The following is a 13,981-nucleotide window of genomic DNA, read 5'->3' on the forward strand; positions in this document are numbered from 1 at the left end:
GGAGCGCAACTGTATAATCAACTTCCATTTTTAATAATAGTTATAGGCTACTTTTGATAATACCTCATATAAACGATTAAATTAAACTGCAGTTATTTGAAAAGATAGCCTACTTACAGAAAATGTGATTTAATGAGGGGTAAAAAGTTTAAAAACACTTGCGGACAGTTTCTCAAAGAAATTGACAATGAGTATTGAATAACCACACTATATGATACTGTACAGGAAATAGTGGAGTACAAGTCAAACAGTGTACAGCCCCAGAAGAATACACGATAGATATTTTTATTTCATTTTCCGATTTAGTAGGCTACATACGCAATTGTATAAACCAGCCGGTTCCTTCAATACAGCACATTACTTGTGCCGTTATTATTTTGTCAATATAGCAATTCGTTTATTTTATTAATAATCTGGGGTTCAGCTGGGTAATATGCATTCAAATAACTGTCTGCAGTTGAGAACAAATTCGTTTTATTCCAATGTCTTAAATATTGTACATGAATAATACAAGCATTTGTTTTAATCTGAAAAATCAACATTTAATTTTCTAGTAAGAAAGAAAATGGGGAAAAGACAAGCTATGAAATTGCCGAGATGAAAATGATGGTTTGGATCATTATCAGTAATCAAGGGCAGTACATTATATATAATGTACTATTTATGGAAACCTGTAGCCTCTAACCTCTCCTTTAACCACTCAAAGAGCCCGGCATTGACCTAGGCTGGTGTTAATTCCTTTGGAATTGCATCTAAACCCTCCCATACAGTCATCCCATTAAATCTGAAATGATCCATGATTAATTTTAAACAGTTTGTTTAGGGCTTATTCACATAGGGGCCATTTTGGTTCCAACTCGGTGCTAATCACTAGCTTGGAGGTTGGGGGAGGGAGCTGAAGATGGCCTCTGGGTGAACCAGGCCCTCAGCCGGGCCTCCTCCGGCTCAGGCCTCCAGGTGCCGGGTGAGCCTGCGGACCTTCTCCTTTTTGTTGCCGTTGCCGTGCTTCTTCCAGGGTTTGCCGACCACGCCCTCGGGGCCCACCTGGCCGGGGCCCACGTGGCCCGGCTGGCCCGGGGTCACGGGCCCGCTGCCCATCTTGTAGCCCATGACGTTCTGGACGCCCTTGGTGAGCGCACGCACGTTCTCCTGGAGGAAGACAGAGGAGGTGGGGACAGGGTTAGGCACGGGTGGGTGGATGTCAATCCTCGTGTGTTCGCACCGTTGAATGTATCATGAAATCTAAAACCACACAAAGTTTGCTTATTTTTACTCAAGTAGTGTGTAAAGGTGCGGCCACACCAGACGCGTATCTCGCGTACTTCGCGTATGAAATCGCCATTTTTTCCATAGGGAACCATTGGTTTATGCGCATATTACGCGTATAAGCAACATTTTACGCGTGTATTGCGCGTATGAGGCGCGTATATTTACGCGCTATACGTGCGTAAAGCGCGTATATCGCGTACATTTCAAGAGTTAAAAAAATTTAACTTTTTACGCTCATACGCATGACGATTAGCCGTGTTGCCCAATCAGCGTTGAGCTTGACCCGACGTCACTGGCAGAGAGTAGTGAGCTTGGACAGAAGCATACGGCTGACATCTTTCTTTATTCTGTGTGGAAATAGTAACATTGTTACGCCATTAAATGCTTTTATGGAAACATTTCTAGCGAGAAATGTGCATTTTACTTTCATAATGTTCGCTCGGTGAATGTGAAGGATGTTTGGTTTGATAGTTAGGGACGAAGAGGGAACGCTCCGTTCACTTGCATGGACAGAGTCTCTGGTTACTAAGCAACCTCAACGTCTTGGCGGACTATTTCTCTGCTGATCAACACTACAGACACTACACGAACAGAAATGGAGGTGGATCAAAATATCATCGTCGCCGTGTGCGGCCGAAAAAAACAGAGAGGGCGTGGGTCGACGTGGCAGAGGATATTGGCGTTCCTGGTAAGATCAGTGAATAATGTGTGTGTGTATTTTGCTTGGCTTCAGCTATCGGTTGTGTTCTACTATGAAAAAAGTTAGCGCCGGTTAGCGGTAGCACCAGTTAGCAGTAATATTGAGTGATACTACTACAACAGACTGTCCCGCTTGTCAGGTTACACAACTTAATATGTATATATGTTCTTGTCAGTGGACGTATGTCGCAGGAGGTGGAAGTCACTCAGGGACAGGTACATGAGACACAAAAAGAATGAAAAGGAGGGGAAAAAAAAAAGAGCGGGTCAGCGGCAGGGAGAGTGGACACGTGGACATTTTACTAGGGTCCTGTCCTTCCTCGACCCCTTTGTCCCCCCCGAGGGAGACCAGCAGCAACTTACCTCTGGGGGCAGAGGAGGTTGAGGGGCGCGTATAGCGCGTGTAGCGCGTGTAGCGCGTATAGCGCGTATTGCGCGTATGCGACCATTTTTGACACAAAATGGTCAAGCAACATTTTACGCGCGCATCTCGCGTAAAAAAGTACGCGAGATACGCGTCTGGTGTGGCCGCACCTTAACCCATCCTTATTTTTTTTGTACAGGTACAGTGTGTGGAATTGATTGGGAACTAGCACAACAGACGTAGACGAAAGGGATCCCATGACAGTAAGAATAGTTTTGCTGTCGATACCTTTGAATATCTTTATAATGTCATAGGAAGTTATACTATGTGTCTGAGAAGCTTCACCCTCTCTCTGATGCAGACATCAAAATCAACCACAATCTCTTCTTCCTGTTCTTCATTTCAGTTTTGCACTAAAAAGGGTCGATGGATACTGTCTATTATGCTGATCCACGAGCCCCAGGCATACCTGATTGAAGAAGTTCTTGTCCACAGGGTTCTCTATCCTCCTGATCTTGTTCAGGCTGCAGCTGGGATTGGAGGACTCGTCGATCTCCCCGTCCGTGGGCAGGAAGGTTCTGTGCTGGGGCTGGAAGTCTGCAGCCTGGATGTGTGGTGGAGGGTGGCAGTACAGGAGCTTGCCCTGTGGGGGACACACACAACCACAACAACACACGAGTGGTCATTAACACTGCCCGGGATAGAGGCCATGCTCACTATATGCTGTTCCTCAACTCTATTCTGCCCTCCTAAGAACCCAGGACTTTGAGATAACACAACGAGAATATGAGTGAGATTAACAGTGTATTTAAAAAATATATTAATTATCGCAAGTTATATATAGGCGGTAACCATAAAAAAAAACAATGTTTTTTGACATTTCTGATAAAAACAGTATCCACTCCATGGATCTTACGTTGACATAATCCTTCAGAACGTAGCGGGCCGATCTTGCCTCGTCGGGCTGTCCGTGGGCCGTCATGAAGCCCCTCATATCTGCAAGACAGGAGGACGGTCAGCTTGGAGCTGCATTAGGACTAAAGAGCTCATCTCGCATCATATGGGGTGAGGGGGGGGGGGGGGTTGTCTGTTCTGTCAGTTAAACTATCAGTCAGTCTGTTGCGTGTTATTTCTGCTTTATGTCTGTACTGTGCTTTGTTATTTATTGTGCTCGGTATGCAGCCGAGTCCAAGAAAAATGGCCCTTTGGGACATTAACGTATATATCAATCAATCATCTCCATTCCGTAGAAAACTTTTAACTGAACACAGAAGGGACAAATCTTGAACGATCGCATTTGGCCCTGCAGCGTACAGCAGACGACAACGCCCCTCTCTAGTTGACTGTAAGGAACTGAGAAGTTGGGTCACTCTGGGGTTGGGTCCCTCAGGTGTGGTGTGGGGGGGGGGGGGAGGCTCTTACATCCGTAGGCCCTGAGCATCTCCTCAGAGGTGGGCGCGCGGTCTGGGTCCTGGTCCTCCCGGGGCCGGATGATGTTGATGCCGTACGTTCTCTCCATGACGTGGCGCGGGATGGTTTGACACACGTGAGCACCCGGTTAAGGGCCGTCGAAGTAAAGAACACTGTTTTCCTATTTGACTTTTATAGCTCAGTCTCTCACTGGTGTACGGCTGTGACTCGGGTCGACTGAGCCTGCAGTCAGCGACCGTGACAGAGCTCGATTACTTCCTAGACACTATCGAACAGGCACACACAGTAACGGACAATTCTGTGGTCAAATTGGCGAGCCACGGTAGGTCATAGTCACGGACAGTCACAGTCACACTGGCACACGTCTATATCCTAAAAGTAAGTCTGAAAATGCGTGGCCAGAAATGACATTTGGCAGGGAGCCAACACTCAATTTAACCGCCACAGAAGGTTGAGCGCTGGAAGGATATGAGGGAGATGCTAGGAACGTGGTCCCTCATCTGATCGATGGACAGGATGCCACAGCAGATCATCTCAGCCTTGGTGGAGACGAAGGAGGGCATCACCAGACCCGGGCAGTCACAGAGGCAGAGGCCAGGCTCCACAAACAGAGTCTATACACAAACAAACAGACACACCGCAGAGGTCAAGGGTCAAGCAACAGACGAAGCTGTATCTCAGGACTGGAGAAGGGTTTTCCATGGAGCGAACGGCTTACCTGAAAGTGCTTGGTGTGACCGGGAGTGGCAGAAACTGACACTTTTTTGTCCCTGAAGATTGTGTTGATGGTTGTACTTTTTCCCACATTGGGATATCCAACCTGTTCAACAGATTTATTGTTACATATTAAAACAAACCCATTCAAACTCCTCTTTATAAAGCGAGAGACATTCAAACATAATGATGTTGTGTTTCCAGTACATCGACTTGATTAAGGCGATGCATGGATGCAATTTCAGCTGCTATTCCATTGAAAATGTAAGTAATAACCTTAATAAATCAAATTATTCCCACAAAACCAGGACAGTTGACAACACATAACCAAACACACACACACACACACACACACACACACAATGCTAAAAACACAGACATCCTGAATCCAAGAAAATGCCATGAAGAGTAACTACGCAAACAGAAAAGAGAATAATGCGCAGCGCTCTCACATCAATAGTCTCTCTATCTACAAAAAGACATCTCCGCAAACCATTAACCGCCACCCTAAAAGCCTTCAGTCACAGGCCTACTGTTGTAGCATTGTAGCACTCACCATGCCCACGGTGATTTGTCCTTCTCTGCACTGTTTCCCGGTGTGAACCATCTTGAACATGGCCAGCAGCTCGTCCTTGTGCAGCAGACGACTGGAGTTGCGGAAGCCGTCTTTATTCGACGGACCAGCCGCCCCTCCCTCCTCCTCCTCTTCGTCATCGCCTTCCGAGCAGGTCTGCCAGTCCTCTTCTGCTACCGTTACCCTTTCCCGCGGATCTTCATCCATACTATCCTCCTCCTCCTCCTCCTCCTTAGCTTCTGGTTGCTGACTCTCCTTAGCCACGCTGGGCTGCTCCTCCTCCTCCTCTTCCTCTTCCGGTTCACTCACTGCATCTTCAGTCTCCTCCACCTCCATTCCCTGTGACACATTTAGATTCGCATTAACTTATGAAAACATGAAATCCCCCATAGTCAAGAGCTTCCCTCGTGTATCTTATCAAAGAGATGGTGGGCGTGGCATATGATGAAAGGCTGCAACAGATAGGAGACCATGTTAGAGCAAGACGTTTTCTAGAGCTCTCCTCAACACTAAAACAAAGTCAGTTGATGTGGATTTTCTCTTTTTTTTTTTTTTTTACTTATAATAATATTTATCCTTATAACTATCGGCTCTCCCGCCCACCTTTTCCAGCGCCTCCAACCGGTCCGCCTCTGCCAGGGCCGACCAGAACACCGCCCTGATGCCTTGCTTCTGGAAGTACCTGGCCCAGATGCCGCGCTGCTCCCGGGTCAGCAGGTCCGCCTTGTTCACCAGGATCATGTTCACCTTGTCCTCCGACACCTCCTTCACATACGCCTCCTATGAGCCCCCAAAGAGGGAGGCGTGAGTTTCTTTGAAGGGTTCCTTTGATTGTGGGTAATAGTGTAGGACATACATTGGACAAGAAACTAAAGAGTGTCATTTACTTTGCTAAAACTGGTGGTTCAAATGTTTTCAATTAGGGACCATAAAGTGGCTGAATTCTACTTAGGGTAGGCATACTTAACAGCATACTTGGAAGACCTCAACTCTTCCACTTTTCAACCTCCAGCTTTTCCCTAATTTCGGTATCTGTCCCAAAATCAATTGAGATTGAAAGTTGCCACTTACAAGATCAGGGCAACGAAACAGTAGAGGATTTCTGCCATCAACAATCTGGACAACGACATCACTGTAGGAACACACATGAATGATGTTAGACTTGGTGTCGCACATTTTTAAATCAAGCAAGGGAGTTAAGGTTGTCCCCCAATGTGGAGTGCAGCCACTTTACCTCCTCTCGATCACTCTCCACAGCTGCCTCCAGAAGTCAAGGTTCCTCTCGAATGGCGTGAGAATAAACTTCTGCTCCTCTTCCAGCCTTAGAAACGGATGGATTGGGACAGTTGTTTTTCATTTTGTTTGCCTTAGTTAAGTGAAGTTGTATGGAATTTAAGATTAGATATGGCGGGGTTAAATAATGTGAGGGAATTATTAATGAATATCATTATATAGCGATGGGCATTCAAATGTTTGCCTTTGCTTTTTTTATGCCCAACTGCCCCGTTTACGTTTTTCTGAAACTAACAAGATAAAGCACCTAAAACAAATAAATAACAAAATTGCCCAGGCCACCTCAAAGCCAATACATTATACAATAATATGACTGGAAATACAAATCAAGCCAAATGAAACACATACTTTGCGAGTTCCCTTCTCCATTCCAGGAAGCTGTCTCTCTCCGCCTGCTGAAGGACCTCAGCGCTGGTGTTCTCGTCCCATTTTGGGCTGGAGACCGCAAAAGTAAACCGTTCATCATTGATCAGACTCAAAGCATAGCATTATCAAACTCATATAGTCACAAGGGGATCAAAACAGGGGATGCCACCGAGCGAGATGTCTGCTGCTCTGGTCAGCTTACCGGCGGGGGATGCGGAGGAGCTGTTTATTCTCTTCGTGCACCTTCTTCAACCTGGCCCGTTCCTCTGAGGTCAGTAGCCCCGCCCTGGCTTCCGCCGGCACGAACTTAATGTTTAGCTTTTCTGAGAAACGAACATCGCAAATGACAGGACGTGAAGACAGACACACACGGCAGGAAAGGTGCATTTTGTTTACTAGCCATAGTGATACGAGAGAGTGCCTATTAATAGAAAGAGGAAAACATCGCTTACCAGCAATGAACTCTGTGCCTGCTAATTCGGCAGTGGCGAGGAAGTCATCCATGGAACTCTGTTCGGTAACTGACTGCAGGTTCAGTCGACCCCAGTCATAGCCATCGTTAAGTTCACTAGTGTGAAGCTGACAGAAAAAAATACGAAGAATTACTAGAATGTCACATCACATGTATCTAATGACTAAACACTTAAACAAGGGCTGGGATGAGTTTAACGTGAATTAATCGAGATTAAACAACACTTCAAGCTAGAGACTTTTTATGCATCGCTATATTTAATGCGAATAGATTCATCACGTTAAACCACCAGATAGATCAACTGCAACATATAGGCTGCCGTGAAACCATCCTATAACGAGCCATCGCCTTGATGCGTACCCAGGTGTCGATCTTCTTGTGTCCACGATTGGCCTGAAGCCTCTCCTTGATCAGACACCTCCCGAGTCCGCCAGGCCCCCCTCCCGTCTTCTTTTTGCCCATAGTGTAGTATAACCTTCCGCCCGGTAGTGTTTGTTATGAAAAGCAAGTTAACCTCAGTTCAAACAGAAGTTAATTTCTGTTACTCTCTCCACATGTGGAAAAACCTTGTTGTCGTAAAACCGGAAGTGAAATGGAACAGACTATGTGGTCATGTCTTTAATCGAACAAATGTGATTTTCCTTGGCCATAAATAAGATGACCAGTTTTGTCAAGTACAAGTATAAACACGTTAAGCGTATACAATTATTTATGATAAAATGCACTTGTAATGCGCTTCTCACTCAAATTTAAAAGAAAGTAACGTATTAAGGATGGTACGGTCCAAATGCCGGTTCAGCTGTTAAATATGCCATGAAAAACATGTTTACCTTTAATATTAGTTCCTCTTTACAGCTCGTCTTCAATTTATTTTATTCTCAACTACAAATACCACCATCACCAGAATAATTGAGGCAACACCCCCTAAAGGATACATATAGAAAGCAGAATTTAAACCTAATTTAACATAATGACACAGACAGACAGACAGACAGACAGACAGACAGACAGACAGACAGACAGACAGACAGACAGACAGACAGACAGACAGACAGACAGACAGACGAGGACCCCAAACTCCCCATGAACAGACTCATCCCACTGGACCTTAACCAGCACAATTTTGTTTAGATGAAACTTTATTTTATCTGTTGATACTCGCCTTTTTATCGTATGCCAAATTTGACTTTAAATATTTAACGAAATAAAATGTATGTATATATACATAGATAATGAATTTAACATTTTATATTTGACCTCCTTATTTTTCACCTGTTGCAATGTTTGTTTCGCCTGCCAACAACTAGCAACTAGCTAGCTTTGTAAATAATAAACAATATACAAAACATATTTTTCTGTCTGTTCACAATGATCACACTATTGCATACGTCCTCCACAATGTAAATACTGTGTATCTAGATTGTATACATTTTAGTTTTTATATTTTGAGTATATGCATAAATATTTTTTTATACTTTTAACTCATAATTGTACACCTTTTTTGAGAGAGAGAGAGAGAGAGAGAGAGAGAGAGAGAGAGAGAGAGGGGGGGGGGGGGGGGGGGGGGGGGGGGGGGGGGGGGCAGGTGGTCAATAGCAACTACACCCCCCCCATTCAAAAAAAATACAAGAAATCACGCACGCAGACAGCCGGTAGAGGGTGACACAGACCTTTTATAGCGCTGTCTATTTTCTCTATAATTTCGAAAACTTAGATGTGTACTGCATAATAAGCTATTTTAATCATAAAGGGCATGAAGAAAAAATACAAAAATGCTCCAACTAACAAATATATCTTGTTTGTGTCGTGTAGTGTTAATAAATAGACCACTGGCCTTCAATATTAGAGGAATTGTGATGCCTGATGACTTGATCTACTGTAATGCCGCTTTTCCACCGCACATGTAGCTCGACTCGACACGACTCGACACGACACGACTCGACACGGTAGCAGCACGGGTGCTTTTCCACCGCAAATAGTACCTCCTGGACGTGGGCGGGGTCGGCTGCGCGAAAGGGCCGTGACGTATTTGTGTACGCGACGCAAACAACAAATACGCAACCCACACATGGACAGAACCCACATAACAACAATGGAGGACATCGATCGCATTACTATTATTAGCTGGCATGTTGAAGAAGTTGGAGAAGTGGGACATGTTGGCTGCGCGCTGCTATGGATGTTACCAGCATGGTTGCCATGTCGCTCTCGTGACTTCGTCACACTCTCTGGCCAATCAGTCGCCGGCCGTCTGCCGACGTCACCTTTTAGCATCGGCTCAGCTCGCTTGGAACCTAGAGCGAGTAGGTACTAGAAAAAGCAGCCACTTCAGGTACCAGATACCATGGTACCGCGGTGGAAACGCAAAAAATGCGAGCTGAGTCGAGTCGTGTCGAGTCGTGTCGAGCTGGTACCATGCAGTGGAAAAGCGGCATAAGACAACACAGGAAACGTACCAAGAACATGTTTATTTTACAATCATTCCTTTTTAATATTATTATTTTTTGTACTGTTTATTGTTACCAACCCCTTGATATTTAACAGTGCAAGTAAGCCAGTTGTTCAGCATGGTCCGGTTTGTAAAGAAGTATCGGCGTCAACCGCTCTTCCGCGCATGCAACACAGTGAGAACGACTGCGTATCAAGCATCAGCTCCACTTTTGGTTTCGCCCGCCTCTCGCTCTCATCTCCCCCGCAGACACCGGAGTGGTTCGTCCCTCGTATATAAACCTCGAGGACAGTCTGCAGGATATCAGACGACAGAAGCTGTCTGTCGAACATGTTCACTCTGGAAAACACTACAATGGGAAGAAACAACAAGAAGGATGGATAAATTAAGTGTTGTTACCCCGCCAACTTCGTTTACGTGGATTGGCTGATATTTAACAAAGATAATTACGCACTGAGCAGCAAATTAACTAGGCTTTATTGATGTTGACTGGAAGCAAGCATATGATGCTGCCCTGGAAGAAGAATAAGTTCGACCTGATCGAGGAAGACAAGCAGTCCAAGCAGCAGAAGGGCTATGCCGTGAGCCTCAACTACTCGGCGCTCACCTCCTTCGCTAAGTCGTGCCCGGAGAGCGCCCTCAACCGGGTGGGCAGCATGTTCAAGTCCAAGAGGAAAAAGGTGAAGATCACCAGCGAGGACCCCACTTACACGGTGCTGTACCTGGGCAACGCGACCACAATCCAATCCAAGGGAGAGGGCTGCACGGACGTTGCTGTGAGCAAGATCTGGGGCAAGAGCGAGATGGGCAAGAACGGCACCAAGATGAAGCTGACGGTGAGCTCGCAGGGCATCCGTATGGTGCACGTGGACGACAAGGCACGGAGACCTGGACATTTGTATCTGCTTCACCGGATAACGTATTGCGTGGCCGACCCGAGGCTACCCAGGATCTTCGCGTGGGTGTACAGGCACGAGATGAAGCACAAGGCAGTGATGCTGAGGTGCCACGCGGTGCTGGTGTCCAAGCCGGAGAAGGCGAAGGCCATGGCGCTGCTCCTGTACCAGACCTCGGCCACGGCCCTGGCCGAGTTCAAGAGACTGAAGCGCCGGGACGACGCCAGGCACCAGCAGCAGCAGCTGATCGGGGAGCAGACCATCCCACTGGTGCCCCTGCGGAAGCTTCTGAACGGACAGTGTTACTACAAACCCCCGGTGGAGCGCAGTCGGAGCGCGCCAAAGCTGGGCTCCATCACGGAGGACTTGGTGGGCGAAGAGGAGGAGGAGAAGGCGATGCATTTTGAGTGCGAGGACATTCTGGACACGGAGGATGATTGCGTGGACAATGGCAAACAGGAGTTGTCGCAGATGATCAACGACCTGGGGGAGATGTGCATAGGGAACGACGTGCAAACACTGAAGGCTGACCTGCGGGTCACCAGGCTGCTGTCCGGGGAGAGCACGGGCAGCGAGTCGTCGATAGAGAGCAACCAGGAGACGAACCATTTCACGCATGGATTCGAGGAGTCAAAGGTCCACGAAATTGCGTAAAAAGAGACTTGGGCTACCCGTTTATGGAGACATTTGAGTCTCCGTGATGACATTTTCGTTTGTTGCTTTTCCACTATGTTCTGTGCCTCGACAACTTGAAGAAAAGGATCAAAGACCTGAATGGTCAATAACCAGCAGTTAAACACAGTGCATGTCTGTTCGAGAGATTACGGATGAAACCCATATATGGGCGCGTCCGTTGCGTGCGTCTGCTCTACACTAATTCCACCTCTTTTAATTAAGAGGATTTGTATTAGGTTAAAACTTGTTTACCCAACCTGGCTCTCTGGTAGCAACGTTGATATTGTGTTCAATGACTCAAACCCTCAACTTCAATCAAGACACTCGATTGTTAAAGAACGGTCTCCAACGGATTCAGTTCTTCCTATAAGACATTGTTAATTGACATGCCGAGGGGCTTTTACGTTAACTTTTCTTTTTTGCACTGTTGTGGAATTAAGTCGAGTACTAGGCTTTGTGTTTGCCCTGTAATAACTCCTCGCGGAATGTTGTCATAAACATGAACGTCATATCTTTGCTGTGCAAAAGAAAAACAACCTAATGTATTTAGATGTACAAAGTCAGATTCATGAGTATATACATATTTGTTATTTTTTTGAAGAAGAGAAACGGTTTATGTCAACCTCACAAAATGACAAATAAAAAACGAAATGAGAAATATAACGACGTGTTGTGTTTTTATGTGCGTGCCTAGAGTTGCGTGGGAGCACAAGCAGGCCAATTTACCACGGCATGGTAACGATGTTCCTATCGCAGTCTCAGAAATGAGGTCAGATGCATGATGGATAGCGTAATGTCACATGGTCACACAAGCAAACAAAAAACACACTCACAACATCTCAATGCAATAACGTCCATGTACCATGACACTGATTGGATACCATGTGCAGGTGGACAACAAAAGCCCCAAAGTGTTCTCGAAATGTGCACAATAATCCATGAAAGGCCCATTGAACTCCAATAGGCCATGGGGGTAAGACGTTCCACCACTTTTTTGCAGGGAATCCGCCCCTCTGTCTGTCATTATCCAAAGATAAGAATACCCTAATGATGTAGAGCACGTCAGCGCATCAAAGCAGAGGACCGCGTCATAGCTCCTCTCGCAGACAAACTTGCTGACTGTTCCTCTATCTGCCCTCATGACCTCCTTCCATCCAGCTGTACACGATGTTCTCTGTACCACTTGTGAATTCCCCCCAAGACCCCCGAATCTGCTTCATATTCCTATACGACAAAACACATGGGACTGCGCGTCTAGTTTGTTTTGTGTTAGGTAGTTTGATTCCCAACAACAGTCCGAGCTCCCATTTCTATTTCACGCAGCCTTTACCCCATACTTTTACCCTGGAGTACCTTTGGATAAAGTGTGACACACACAAATAACGTTATAGTAATAGCAATGAGCAGTAAAAAATAACTAAAGGAGAAAAATACAACTGTTCTCTGCCAACGATTTCTGCATCTCTCTCAGGGATCAAAACAGTTTGTCATCTCTAAGAACAGACCCAAGCTATTCCCTGCTGCGGTCACTGTGACTGAAGCCCCGAACACACTCGCACTGGAAACGTAATTTCCTTCTCAAACTACTCCACTAAAAAGCCCCATACAGTCCGGCCAGCTGGCCGTGTGCATATAGCTCCTGCCTCACCATATGAACATCACAAAGTTGCATTTCTTCGTTATCTGTGTCCCGTTACAGTGTGCTTAGTATTGATGAGAAGTCTATCGTGTCAGAGGTTTCTGCTTTCACCACCGATGGAAGTTGGGTGTATTGATGATATTGATATTCCAACGTGATAATATATTTATTGTATTTGACTGAGTTTTTTTCTTACAATCCTGTGAGTGTATGCATGTTTCAGCATGGGGGGTCCGGTTGTAGGTCTACATCAAACCCTTTATAACCTTATAGTGGTGATGTCATGCTTAACCAATTGAGTTAGACAGGACCACTTTTGAGAAGTGGTGAAACGGATTCTTCCATCTCTCTGTCACCCATCTCTCCCCCACTTTCTTTCTCTCTCTCTCACGTTCTATCTCTTCTCACTTTCTTTCTCTCTCTCCCCCTCCCCCTCTCCCTCCCCTCTCTCCCGCTGAACAGAGTGTCAGAGGGCCGAACGTTAACACACTAGCTGAGTATTAGCACCTCAGTGGTGAAGTCTAAGAATAGTGCGTGAATAGGACGCGGCAGGAAGAGTGTGTGAAGGTGAAATCCAGGCGGTTTCATTTTTTTTCGTCGGACCGTGTCACTTTTAATAATGCAGTGTCACTTCATCTATAAGGTCTTCATGAATCATATCGCATGTTTAGAAGGAAAATCACCACATTGCGAATATAAACTACATTTCAGAATTAACCATTATTTTGGTCCCTGAAAGGAATCAATCCAATTAACTGAAACAAGTGAACCGATTTTGCAGATGGGAGATTTATAAACCAACACGGACCAATCACAATTCGATCCTGTATTCAGCCCCCTGCTTTACTGTTATATCCGTTTCAGTAAGTTGCAATAAAACAACTCCACCGAAGCTCATTACGACGCCCGTGGGACGCGCACACGGAAATAGCAACAGCGTAACTGTGGAAATACACAGTGTTCACTTCCCTGCCAGTAGGCCTACGGCGGCGGTGGGAGGCAGGAGCAGGCTCCACCTCGACCCCATGGGTGAAGTCACCCTCTCCTAAACTGTACCGCAGAAGTGGACACGATGACATCACCGTCCTTCGTGCACTGTGCGCCCCTGACCGGTAGTTCCACGGAAACTAGCAAGCAGGA

The 13,981-nt window shown here is 46.0% G+C and overlaps 2 protein-coding genes across 2 annotated transcripts; one reads left to right on the forward strand and one right to left on the reverse strand.

Moving 5' to 3' along the window:
• Window positions 1-457: 457 nt before the first annotated feature.
• On the reverse strand, window positions 458-7,792 carry lsg1 (large 60S subunit nuclear export GTPase 1). The gene is made up of 14 exons (XM_060066732.1): window positions 7,543-7,792; window positions 7,163-7,289; window positions 6,913-7,033; window positions 6,693-6,779; window positions 6,286-6,372; window positions 6,123-6,183; window positions 5,655-5,831; window positions 5,034-5,390; window positions 4,482-4,583; window positions 4,234-4,377; window positions 3,755-3,878; window positions 3,249-3,328; window positions 2,802-2,975; window positions 458-1,149 (listed from the first exon to the last, which is right to left on the reverse strand). The coding sequence occupies exons 1-14, from the start codon at window positions 7,642-7,644 to the stop codon at window positions 946-948; spliced, it is 1,947 nt and encodes a 648-aa protein (XP_059922715.1). The 5' UTR covers window positions 7,645-7,792; the 3' UTR covers window positions 458-945.
• A 2,128-nt stretch (window positions 7,793-9,920) lies between these two features.
• fam43a (family with sequence similarity 43 member A) lies at window positions 9,921-11,865 on the forward strand. Its single transcript, XM_060066712.1, has one exon. The coding sequence runs from the start codon at window positions 10,114-10,116 to the stop codon at window positions 11,179-11,181; it is 1,068 nt and encodes a 355-aa protein (XP_059922695.1). The 5' UTR covers window positions 9,921-10,113; the 3' UTR covers window positions 11,182-11,865.
• Window positions 11,866-13,981: the final 2,116 nt, after the last annotated feature.

The sequence above is a fragment of the Gadus macrocephalus genome, chromosome 12 (genome assembly GCF_031168955.1).
Source record: "Gadus macrocephalus chromosome 12, ASM3116895v1".
In the NCBI taxonomy this organism is placed as follows: Eukaryota; Metazoa; Chordata; class Actinopteri; order Gadiformes; family Gadidae; genus Gadus; species Gadus macrocephalus.